Source organism: Amphiura filiformis, unplaced genomic scaffold (assembly GCF_039555335.1).
Source record: "Amphiura filiformis unplaced genomic scaffold, Afil_fr2py scaffold_230, whole genome shotgun sequence".
Classification (NCBI taxonomy): domain Eukaryota; kingdom Metazoa; phylum Echinodermata; class Ophiuroidea; order Amphilepidida; family Amphiuridae; genus Amphiura; species Amphiura filiformis.
In genome coordinates this window covers 40,251-53,857 of record NW_027305694.1, presented here as the reverse complement: position 1 = coordinate 53,857, position 13,607 = coordinate 40,251, and the positions used below count along the sequence as shown (strand labels likewise).

The 13,607-nt window shown below is 35.8% G+C and overlaps 1 protein-coding gene across 1 annotated transcript; it reads left to right on the top strand.

Moving 5' to 3' along the window:
- The first annotated feature begins 542 nt into the window (after nt 1–542).
- On the top strand, nt 543–10,380 carry LOC140145351 (radial spoke head protein 3 homolog B-like). Its single transcript, XM_072167103.1, has 7 exons — nt 543–815; nt 2,742–2,826; nt 3,649–3,936; nt 4,237–4,440; nt 5,340–5,589; nt 6,474–6,637; nt 7,236–10,380. The coding sequence occupies exons 1-7, from the start codon at nt 703–705 to the stop codon at nt 7,338–7,340; spliced, it is 1,209 nt and encodes a 402-aa protein (XP_072023204.1). The 5' UTR covers nt 543–702; the 3' UTR covers nt 7,341–10,380.
- The last annotated feature ends 3,227 nt before the right edge of the window (nt 10,381–13,607 follow it).

The following is a 13,607-nucleotide window of genomic DNA, read 5'->3' as shown; positions in this document are numbered from 1 at the left end:
CTGCGTACGGGCCTGGCTTCTTCTTCTTCTTCTTTTAGATACTGTGCAACATTCCTTGTGGAACAAGACGCATAGTTAACAGTTATGACCCGCCAATTTTGACCCCGGGGATTTTGACACAAAATGCATACGGGCCGGAAAATTAAATGTCATTTTTCTATTCAAACAAAACCACGACGTTCGCCCCCTGAGCGGAGATCAAAATAATCTAGTGCCCTCTACAGAAAATTTGTGTCCAGTATGTTGACGTAGAGGTTGTTGCCATGGGGATATTATTTATACCTATTCACTCAATGCGCTATATCGTCCGCACAGAATGTAAATAAAGTAAATCCGATTTATTTTAATTTTCGAATTATTTAAAACAACCAAGATACTAATCAAAAGATATTATTCTTAGTAATATAAGAGAGTATTTTCTATTTTCAAAAGGCCCTTAAATTGTGCAAGTTTGTCGATCCTAGCAATCGCGGAATAATATTTCATCTCCAAGGGTCGTATTTATAGTTCCGGAATTTCCCGTCAAAACAATGATGGTTGCCGATGCAAAGTAATCGGTGTCGAATTTCGTGCAATAATAACCAGTTTGTAGTCAGCAAATTCTGTTGTATTTATTTACAATATTCATCAGTGATTACAACAATCTGTCAATTTAGTATCTGGACATTTATTCCACAGTAGTGATTTAGTATATCAGTCAAAATGACGACTGTTTTACCGCAGAAAAGTGGCACGTACACTTTTGCAAGTCAACCGAGAGCAGTTCCACAGCGAAAGAAATACAGGGATCCGGCAGAAAATGAAATTAATAATGAGTGAGTATATTCATGATATTGTGTAAATAAAATGAATATAATCATGCAATATATTTTTAACATGACGTTATTGGATCCCCATATTTAGATTACAGATCCCCATATTTAGATTCATTTCGCAAATAACTTCGCTAAGACTAGTTACTTATTCTGCCCATTGGATTTGCCAAAAACTTAAAGGGGCATTTCGTGATCCACAGCCTCATCCCCCACTTTTCTCAAAAAAAGTTGAGATTTTTATATCACTGGAAACCTCTGGCTACATAATGTTTATGTACAAAATATTTCTTGCAGATTAATTCGTTTTGCAAAAAGATATCGTGAAATTTGAATTTCGTTCTGGTGCACCAGAACGAAATTACAGCGCATTGTCTAAGACTATGGAGCAGTGTACACATAATCATGCATAACTCGCAAACGCAAAATCGGAATCAACTGAAATTTTGGGAATAGGCTTTTTCGTGGATATGTACTGAAAAATGCCATAAAAAGAGGATGCTAGGATCACGAAATCCTCCTTTAAATTCTTCTTTCCATGTTTCGTTGATCTTTTCTTTTAGACCACGTACCCCCGAGCCGAGCTTTATAAGGTTAAAATTACGAATTCATCAAAATTCAAATCAAACTTTCGCATCAAGGTTAAACATGTTCTTAAACTACACAAACATACCTTTTGTTTCGTCGAACAAGCTTTATTTTGTTCCAAAATCCATGTTTTTATCGCAATGTTTGACGTAAAAGAGCTGAAATGGAAAACTGGTGCATGCCATGGGTGATGCAAACTCCCAAAACTTTCGCGCCCGATGTATGCTCATTTACGCTTGCGTATCAAGTAGTGCTGTAATCGATAAGCTTTCTGGGTATCGATATGTCGGGAGGCAAACATCCGACATGTCGATACTATTATCGATACTCACGCAGTTTGAAACACGGATTTGAGTTTACCAATTTTATTATCAGTAAGTTCCAGAAACAAGTTAACAACAAGTGTATTGAAGCCTAACAGCTAAAACTACATGGATCATGCATGGGAGACGGTAATTTGAGTATTTGACGGTAATTTGAGACCTGATTTGAGATAATCTAAGCATGTGTGCCATGTTGTTTGTGTATCGATACTGACATTGAGTGTTTCGACATGTCGGAAGTCTATGTATTTTCCGACTATCGATACTTACGACAATCGATTACAGCACTAGTATCAAGCATTTCCAAGCGTGTTTGACAGTATTTTACTGCATGACGCAATTTTGCATTTATTCAAGATGGCAAATTTTCTCGAAAAACACGATGTATTTTTTTTTAATTCCCTCATTTCGCAAATTCCTGCCACTTTCCACTCATCTTCATCATCTTTTTATATGACGGAAGTGATGCTGAAGGTATGTTTCTTGCTCTCCGATAATTTTTTTTGAGACAAAAACTTCCTAGCAGAATAGCCGTTTTCACTTGTTTTCAAAAAGTTGTTTTAACCTTGTTTTTTACCCCATGATAATTTGCCTCATTTATTGAAGCCCTGCCCTCCTTCCAATACATGACTTCAAAGTGTTTGGCAACTGTTTAATTGCACTGGTTAAACTTGTTTTCAACTGTACTAAAATTCCTTTTATTTTGTCGGACAAGCTTTATTTTGTTCCAAAATTCATGTTTTTATAGCTATTTTTGACGTAAAAGAGCTTGATGCAAAACTGGCGATAGTCTGATACAGCTCCGAAAAACGAAGCATGTGGAAGCGAGGGTGGTCTAAATGTCAGTATCGCCCTTCTTTCTCTAACTTGTCTTTAGAACAATTACACTTACACTTAGGCCTACCGTACTCATATTGACCTATAATAACACTTAGTGAGTACCGTATGTCAGTATGTGTTGATTGTATTTCAGCAACAATTTGCAGATTTTGGTATAAACATTTTTTTTGCATTGCAGAGATCAGGATGCAGTTTACGGCAATATTATGTATGACAGAAGAATCGTTAGAGGCAACACATATGCACAGCACACATTACCAGCAGTAAGTATAATATTACCTACATGTAAGGGAACAAACCAAAAGATCGATGACGTCCTATAAACGTAACTAGTTTCGTTTCTCAGCCGACCCCCTCCCTCCCTACCAGAAACGTAATATGAAATGTTGAAAATTTTAACATATTTAATATATAAATAATGACACATTCTTCAGACCGATGTTTTTGTACAAACGTAATCGAGTATTTTTACCCCCTCCCCCCTAAACGAAATAAGTTTCGTTTATAGGACATCATCGATCTTTTGGTTTGTTCCCTAAGGCACCTAAATTGTTGAAATCACAAATTCTTGAACAAAGCTGTACGATAACGCATACAAGTATAATAATCTCGCAATATGCACTGACAGACTGCCCTAGCTGCAAGTGATGATGCAACATCAAGTGACCAATGCACATTGGGTCATGCATACTTGATTCAATCATACACTCAAGTACATGTAGGAAGTTCTTGTTGCATTCAAATTCTATCCAAGAATTTTTTTGAATAGTAATTAATAAACCATGTTTAATGTGTGTGTGTTTTGGGTTTTTTTGCTATACCTGTCAAAGCAAACTTGCAAAATCTTTCCAGAACTGGTCTCATTTGGTTCTGCTGGTTCATCATTTTTCCTAGGGAGCAAAGAGCACAAAGGCCAGTTACCGTATTCCTTTTTACTAAAACTCTTTGTTTTGTATTAATAACCCACAATAATGTGAAGCCCCCTTAAAAATCTTTGAGATAAACCAGATATCACCAAAATACAAAAATCAGATAGAAAGAGCTGTACATTTATGTTCCATATTATTTTTCTCCTTTCAAAATAGACAGCTCAACCAGACCCTATTGAAATTCAGAGGCAACAAGAAGTTAGAAGACGGAAGATCGCTGCCAAGAGAGCTAAGGAGCAGCTGAAGCCTCGCTCACCAGAACCAGTGGAGGGCAGGAAACATATTGATGTACAGACAGAGTTATATCTGGAGGAATTAAGCGACAGGGTTGAAGAAGCGGACATAGAATGTCAGACAGATGCATTCTTAGACAGGCCTCCGACGCCGCTGTTTATCCCAGCAAAGACAGGCATGGATGTAGCAACACAGATCTATGAAGGAGATGTAAGTTTTTTTTTTTTTTTTAAAGAATCTTGCATGCACTTGTGTTTTATTGTATCATGTTTTATGAACTTGGAGGCTAATATAGCTAGTTCTCATCCTGAAAATTAAATGTTCTATTTCTCAAGACTGAGGAGGATGCCCTCATTGTTTTTCAAAATTACACATTTATTGTAATGTACTTTTAATATACTAAATTTCCATCCAAAAATTCAAAGGGGACATATCTGACAGTGAAAATAACATTTTGTGGAAAAGAAATACAATACATTTTTTGAATTCATATGTCATGATTTCTTGCAGCTATTTGACTTTGACATAGAAGTAAAACCAATCTTAGAGGTGTTAGTCGGCAAGACGGTGGAGCAAGCTCTGCTGGAGGTAATGGAGGAAGAGGAGTTAGCAAATCTTAGGGCACAACAAAGGGCATTTGAAGAACTCAGAAATGCTGAAATGGTGGAAACACAAAGGCTGGAGGAACAAGAGAGAAGGCATAGAGAAGAAAAGGTACGTTTCAGATATCCATGTATGCCGTAAAAAAAGGTTGTTCTTGTACATTTTCAAAAGTAGTAGGTACTACACAAGTGATTCCCGCAAAATTGGGCTATTGTATTTATAATCTACACTACCTCTGTCACAGGGAGAGTATGAATTTCAAATGGAATGAACATATTATTAGGCAGCTCCATTTGAATTTCATACACCTTCTGAGAAAAATTTGGCTTGAATCTGCCAATCTTCCATAGAGGGAGGATGAGTTTCAAATAGAGTTGGTTAATGTGCTAATTCCATTTGAAATTTGTACTCCCTCTGTTGAAGATATTTCCAAATCTTCCACAGTGTGGACTCTAAATGCGAAAGCCCAATAGGGCATGCAGCTGGTACTTCAGGGTTGATAAGTGATATCTAATGAAATGACCACATCAGATACGGTGTGCACATATCACAAAAAAATATGATATGCAATAAGCCTGTGTCTTGTATAGCAATTTCAACATTATACAATCCATTTTCAATAATCCTAAATCACATGACAGGGCTTTCATTTTGTTGCTGATGTTGTATTTTTTTCCAATTTGCTGATATGATGCAGCTATTTCCATTTTGAGCACAAAGCATGTCCACAAAATATGTAGGTTTCAAAGTTCAAACCTCTCATCTCAAGGATTCAGAAAAAGGATAGTCTGACCTACCAGGACATGCTGTTCTTGAGTTACAAGCAAAGATTGGGGTTGGTCTTTATTTTTGGCCACACAGGGGTCAGCAATGTTTGTTACAGTTTGAAATCTAGCAATAAAGTTCAACCCCCAAATGTTGCAACCTTTTGCCTATTGCAATGTTTTCCTAGCTTTTATATCACCAAGTAATTAACTGCTACCGTAACCATTTGTCCATTTAACCTACAGGAAAGGAGAATGAAACAACAGCGAGAAGTCTTATTGAAAGAAAAGGAAACTGCTGAGAAGATCGCTGCTAGGGCGTTTGCACAAAGTTACCTTGCCGATCTGGTACCGTCTGTATTTGGCACACTCAACGATAATGGTTATTTCTTTGATCCAGTAGAACGAGATGTAGAGAATGGTTTCATGCCTTGGATCATGGAACAAGTTGAAGCTGAAATCAACAGGTCATTATTAGGTCGCACTATGTTGGATGGTAAGTAGTGTCAGACTTTTATTGTTTCGATTATTTCAAGTGTAACAAAGCCTGTCAGATTTTTACACACTTCAGGATTAAAATTTTGTCAATAATCCACAAAATTGATGTTCATAAAGATACTTGTGAAAAGATTTGTGCTGCTGCTTGTAAACAGTCAAAGTTTACACAGTACAAGTTTTGAAAGAATCGAGTGATTCCTACAAAATTTGCCTTGTAAGAATCAAGATTGGGCAATGAATTTCTAACCTTTCTCCTACTAGTTGTATGTTGATCATTGCTAATTAATTCAAATATAAAGCCTAGATGTTTACTTGTTTACCTCCAAAGTGTGTGAGAGCTGCCTCCTGAAAACTTTCCTTAACAACTAAAGAGCAATGTCCCGCTAAAATTTGTTCAAACTTAAGCCTTGGAATTGTTAAATGGTGATCCTCAACAAACTTCTGTTTCCTGATATGTTACATATATTTTAGATCAAGACGATTTTAAACAGTTTATCCACAAGACAATTAACACACCGACTGTTTAGTTGAGAGATTAATGTTCCCATTTGGCCAATAACAAATTAGGTAAAAGAAGTTGAATTTCATGCTAGATATACAGCTAGATTTCACCAGACATCTTAAAACTTGACTATACCATTTTTGACCCTGATGTTGCAGTGATGTCAATGCGCATTTTCATTGGATGCAGCTTCAAATTGTTAGCATCACTAACACGCCGCATAGATACGTGTAGGAAACATCTGCCTTGCCACATTGACGTTATTGCCATATCAGGTTGAAAAAAGTCTTCTGTTTTAATCATGCCAACATAAGACTTTTGAAAGATGATGAAAAAGTTACCAAATCAATTGACAAATCATTCTTCTTTACTTATTACAGCAATTATTAGGGATGTAGTGAAACAGAGAGCAGCAGCATATTTCAAATTAGAGGAATCACAGAGTGCAGCTGAGAGGATAGCATCAGCAGCACAGTCAGTGGTAGACCAAGAGGAGAAGGCAGAGGGCGCTGCACAGGAGAAATCTGCAGAGGAAACGACAGAGGTGAGCAAAATTATAACCTAAGTTGTGGCTTACTGTCAGCTTAGCTGAGATCACTTTGGAACAAATTGACAGAGAAACTGAGTACTATTAATCAGGGGTATTAATGAAGTTCTAGAGAAAACCAGATCCCAAAATTTCCATATGTGTACAAAGTATTTCACAGCTTTTCTATCTCGGAGCTTGTCTTTGAAAACAAACAAATAAAGTGGTATTGCCAAATAAGTTAGAACAGGAGATACTGTATTTCCTTGAATAGTCGGCCCTTCAAATAAACGCCCCACCACTTTTTTCAAGCAAGATGTTAAAAAAATGCTGATATTTCCATGCTATCTTGTGTAGTAAGCTTACTAAGTTGCACACATTGTCGATAATAACGTCGATAATTGGCAAAAATGTGGTCGGAAACCCGGAAGTGAACCAGAAGTCTGTGTTCCTTCGTCATTTCAGCGTAAGTTTTAAGCTTACCTAATGATTTTAACAGGAATTATCATTCTAAAAATGACCTCTAATAAACATACTTATACTTTTTGAAGAACACCCCCATGGAAATTTGTACATGTTACCTAACCTGTCCATTTCATATTTTCCCAAATCACAGGGTCAAGGAGAACAAGAAGGTGGCGATGAAAGTCGACCCGAGACAGCCCCAGCAGAACCAGGAGAAGGAGACGAAGGGGATGGAGACGAAAATGCCGAGGACTAGTAACCATTTACGTTTGTAAACTCACACTTTTGGACTAATTGATTTGAGTATGAGAAGCTTTGGGTGCTTGCTCATTGCATAGTGGATTTACAGAGGGAGTGGGAGTGCATAATGTAATAGCCTTTACCATTTCATCTTGTAGACCCACATCTGATTATTGATTTGAGTATGGGAAGCATTGCAAAGGGGACTTACAGAGGGAATGGCAATGCATAATGTAATAGCCTTTGATCAAATTTCATGTTCTTTCTTCTTCAAGTGTCTTTGTTGTCATAGGGAGATGAACTTTGACTTCTAGAATATATGGCAAGAGATTGTCATTAAAATGTGCTTGTTAAACATACCTTGTAATATTTTCATTCCTAGTCGTGATTTTGTGAAGTCAGAAATAGGTACAGTGTAAAACCACTTAATACTTTCCTGCAGTGATATGTCCCGATGTTAAGTCAGCACAATTTATGCAAACAGCTGAATTATTCTATTACTTTTTGGAATTTTTGCACTTGCAAAGTCAAAATTGAAAGATAATGACATTATGGCTTGAAGCGGGGCATGAAGCATGGGATGAATTTCACAAAGATTTACGATATATCAAAGACTTAGATAAAGAAGAATACTTTGAACCAAAAAAAGCTGTCATTTAGCTGTTTGCATAAATTGTTATACCAATAGGAATTCCGTAAAACAAATTTTGCACTAATTTTTTATTTAAACTTATTTTACAATTGGAAATTTATGTTTTTGATAACATTTTGTGCTAGCAAAACATGCATATTTCTTCACCTTGATATAAATATTGAGTCATTTCAAATTATTTATACTGCAAAAAAGTGTACAAAATGGTGCCATTGTTTTATTCAAATAGAAAGTGTAATGAACTTGTATCCCAAGCACATGCACAACATACTGCAAAGCATGATTTGTTCATAGACCCTAGTTGTGCATGAAAATTTTGTGAATACAGATGCTATCAAAATGATTGGTACCCATCAATTTTTGTTGTTTATTGACAAGCCTACATGTAACATTGGATCCTCTTGAAATGCCCAGGAATTACAGTTTTATGGTACAGAAACCTTTATATTGCACTTTGATCCGGGATTTTGATGTGATAGTCTTGTCCATAATTACTGGAAACTGATGGCTACCAATCTTTTTGATACAGTCTGTATCTCAAGTGACATGGATTTTAAAATTTTCATTTCTGCAAAGGTTTCTTAAAGGCCTTTAAAAAATGTATTAATTTCATGAAAAAGTGACATTTCGGCTGGCACAAAAATTGTAGTGCTTTACAAATAGCGTAATTTCATGCCGTGAAAATATTTTGTGCTTTTCAGTGTTGGTAATTTAAGACACCATTGAGGTTGAATATACCTTGATTTGATGTCCCCTTTACAAACTTTTAACTTGTTTCATTGATTAGGTTTTGCTTACAAATCACATATATAATGAGACCTGTTCTCACAAAAATGAACGGAAAGTTGCCAGGGAAGAAAAGGAGATATAAAGAATTTTCCAATGAAACATTGACTTTTGAAGTGAGGGATCAACACTAGCAAAGTTTATGATCCAGAGAATATGAATCTGGACATAAAAATGTGCAACTTTCCTCTCATTTTATGAGAACAGGTCTCCATTCCATTTATAGGGTGTTCAACCATCACTACATATTTGAGAGTTGGTAGTATTTTTTTTATTCACATTTAACATTATTTTGAGGGTTATTTTTGAAAATGCATGTGAATTAATAAATGGGACTTTCAACTCTGAAATAATGTCAACAAATGACATAACTTTGAATATCTCCCATTTCATGTTGAGGCAAAGTATAATGAATGTGTTTTCCATATAACATAACTTAATAATGGCAAAAACAGTACAATTTTGTCTTCTATGTGTACTAATTATTAATGCGACCAAAAATGTATAAATAGTTTAACCTTATTTATTTTGATATGTTCCGTCCTTGCAAGTTGGTATGAGGTATTAAAGTGAAAAAATGTGTAGGTCCACAGAATTAGAGAAGGAGAACCCGGACTCTCTACCGCCACATACAATAGCGCGTCAGCTGTGGGGAGAAAATTGGGGGTATTCGGGTCCTTGCCAACGGTGCACAGAGACGAACGAAAACAATTCTGCATCTCATCTGAAGCGTCTTGGTATCGCATGCAGATCGCCCATCATCCATGCCGCGCTTGCATGACAACGATTGCCTTGAGTGGATTCCGAGGGAAACCGAATACCCCCAATTTTTGCTCCATGCTTGTATCAAGATGGTGAGTCCTGATTCTCCTCTAATTCTGTGGGTAGGCCTATTCATTTTCAGCCTATAATGTTTGATTCATATGCTCAATTTTTGTGGTTCAAGTTAATTTCCTGATTGTTCAGAGTTCCGGGTATGCGATGTTGATCATCAAACATGTAGAAGATGCTATTAAGTCTCCTCTTCTCAGCGTTCGAAATAAACCTTTTCGCAGAGCAATTTGCACCCCAAAATTCGCCTGTTGCGATACAACTTTAAAATTGTAGTGCAAAATTGTGATACCACATTGTATTGACTTTATGTGTTGATTATCTGAGACTGCATTTCAAGTTGCTCTGCATCAGATAAAATTGCACCACAACTTTCAAAATGGGTGCAAAAGTGCAGCCCAAGGTAAAAAAATTAATTCGAAGATTGCCTTTTCTCTACACACCCGATGATCACCAACAAGGAACGGTCAACCATCTTGTTGTCATGGTAATTGATAAGCCAGTCGACTATTCATGATTGATTATCATTTCTGCAATCATGCCTATAAAAACTTGATGCAAAGCGCATACATTGTACCTCTGAAGAATTAGGAAATCTACTTCAGTACCAATGATGTCTTAGTTATAATACTATGCACAACCTTTAAATGTAGCTAAATTTTATGGTGCATTTTAACGCAATGACGCATTTCTGTTGCATTTGATATTATCACCTTGCAAACAATTATTATAGATTTTGCTATTGCTGTTTATTGTGGTAATCTTACCCCCTGTGAAATTTGTAAAATTATAAAAAAATCTTAGATGGCACAATATGGTTAAAAACTGACTAAGTAAAGACTTACGAAACACTGAAGATCTCTCTCGGATTGCCAGCTGGTTGAGTGAGTTGCCATTTGAAGTCTCTCTGCCAAATTCTTATTCTTAAAGGAATATTTTGGATTGAATTTTCTGTACCAAAGTTCTTTATGATTTAAAGTCCTTTTCAGCCATTTTGCTGAACAAGATTACCCTACATGACATCAAAATTTGATGGGATTTACTGAAAAGGTCAATAGCAATTTACATGTTCAGATCGGGCTATTTATGTCTTATGCAATTGGACATATTGTGTTCAAATTGGCCTATTTATAATTGTCAATCAGTTGGTGGTGAAGTTAAGACAAAATTATTTTTATACAGAAAATCTGAAAATCGCTTCAAACTTGAAGAGTAACACTTGCAGATACCAAACACTTACTCAATTTTGAAAGCCTTTGGTAGCTATCCAAGGCCGTATGTAGCAAGCAGGGCAGCCGGGGATGCCATGGCCGCCCCACTTTTTCAGAAATTTGTTATGTTTTTCTTTATATCTTTATTTCAATATATTATTTGTATTTTGGCCGCCCCACATTTGTCATGGCTGCCCCACATTTTACAACCTTGCTAAGGCCCTGTGCTATTATACTTATGAAATCAATTAATTTAATTTAAATTTTAGAAAATATTTCTTGCAAAACTATTCAGTATATACTATTCAGTATTTCATGTTTGTCTCCCAAAACAATCGACTCAGTACAATGTTTTTATCCCATTTATAACGTGTATATTGTGTACAATGTCTGTGTATATTGTAGAATAAAATGATATGAATTTTTTATGATTACCTTCATTTGGTATCATTCCAATGTACATCAATTCAATATCAGAGATTAAATTAATATTATGTTGATAGAAAACCATTGCTGACTGCTCTGTGTTTCTCTTGCTGTAGTAATAATAATTTTATCTAGAATTTGCAGAAGGCAGAAATATTATTTTGTAGGATACAAATTTTTTTTCTTTCTAACACTGCAAAAAATTGCATCCTGCAAATCGTGAATATCGCCCTCTTGAAAAGTAAGTAAGTGTGAATACTGTTGGGAAAATCAAATTTGTTACCTTTTGAACCAGCTGGATCACACAAGCGATCCAAAAGTAGCTCAGTTCCTGTAGCCTGAGTGCACAGTGCCAGTGCATTCTTTATCAGTCTGAACAACCTCGGACTAATCCAAAATTATTTGAATCTTTGGTGGAAAATATTCATATGCTTTGTTTGGTATTTCAATCCAAACCGTGGGTTTTGTATGATTATGATACCGAACTCACTCAATTGTGCAGGGATGCCACTTTTTAGGTTTTAACCTGAATTCAGGTTTTTTTGTGAGTCCAAATTCCTGTGTTTTTATTTATTTTCAGCCCATTTTGGGGTTTTCTCACCAGTTTCAGGTGTTTTGTGTGAAACTGAATGCATCTCTGAATGTGTTTATTGCCCATTGGCCTGCATTGGATCAGTTGTTGTGGCACACAATTTGCCCACCAGAATTTGAGCCCAGATTTTTTTTCACAAGTAACATCACCCAAGTTTTGATTAGCGATTGTCTTCAGTGAGAGCATATTTCAATACAGGAATACAATTTACAACTGGACTCTCGGACAAGTAAGAATCCTTTTACAACTTGCCCTACGCCAAAAAAATTGACCCAAAGGCTGGCAGTAAAACTGTTTAAATGATTGGAAGTAGGCTTCTTTTCAATAAATTATAGACGTTATGCTAGAGCCTTTTAAAACTGGCATGAACATTTTGCTTGAGCCTTGTCTCATTCAGAACCCAAGTGCGCCTCCACACTGAGCAACCGTTTCACGAATTAAATTCATACTAACTCATACCAATTAAATGACAACTTCTGTCATTGTTTTTTTTATATTATTATTAATATTATTTATTACACCAAATCAAACATATACAAAAAAAACAAGTTTAAAAAAAAGAACGCAATTTATTTTTTTAAAGACTGTATGGCTTTGTAATGGACACAGTCTCAAATTCGAACATCCCATACAATGTTCACAGTTCCTCACACCCCACTGAACATAACATTTTAAAATACCCTATATTTAGAAACATTGCACTTATTGACAATCAACCAGTAAACCACTTGTTGATGTACCACATGTCACTCTCAAAATTTATTTTATTTTGTTCATATTTTCACACGACATGTGCGTATAATTGTGCGATTACTATCATAACATTAATAAACAGCGTCACATGTATCCATTATATATTATGAAAGTGATGATTGCATAGTTTTGCAAACATGTGTCAATCAATCACTCCTTTTTTTAATTGTCAAAAATGTATGATTTGTATCTGCACGCGTCCTTGTCCTCAAGACTAAAAGTAATTTGAAATACTATAAGGTCTAGTGTCATCTTATTAATGAATGTTCATTTTGAACAATACCCATACAGAAAATGTCATGTTTATTTTGAATATGACATTGAAAGAAGATGATTCGTAAAAACAAAAACACACGTTCAAAGTGTGTTACGCAAGTCGTCAAGTCGCTGCTTCGATCATTCGAAATCTGTAACATTGTAATTAGTTGGTTTGAAAGGCATGCCCTTTTTACATGCCTTTTGAGGAATATTTTTTGAATTCCAATCAAATGCAGCAAGTTTTAATCAATTAAAATCCAACCATCTTTATTAAGAAAAGGGTGCGGAAATTTTGGAATTCCAAACAAAATGCGATTAATTTTCAGCCAAATTGTGCAAAATTTCAACCGAATTCTATAAATTAAAAAAAAATCCCACTGGAATTTTATTTATAAAAGTAGCAAAAAATTTCCAGCTGGATTGACCATAAGGTGCAATGGGCTATTCCAGAAAATAAATGCATACCCCCTTTAGAGGAGTAACTTTTCAAAGACATGTCTGGATTTCCAAGTCTGCTTTCTGAAAACGACTGGAATTCCAGTTGCCAATGTCGCTTGTAAAAACTTGGAAATCATATTAAATGAAGGAAAAATCACGGAAATGTCTAAAATGAGCTCTCAAATTCAGGATTTCCGACTTTTTCTGCTGGATTTTTTCGCCTTTGGACACTTTAAAAGTCTGGTTTCCAACCGTCACGACTGGACAAAAAGTCTGGAAAACCGTACTCCTTTAGGGGTGTGCATCTATTTTCTGGAACAGCCCAATTGGGATCGG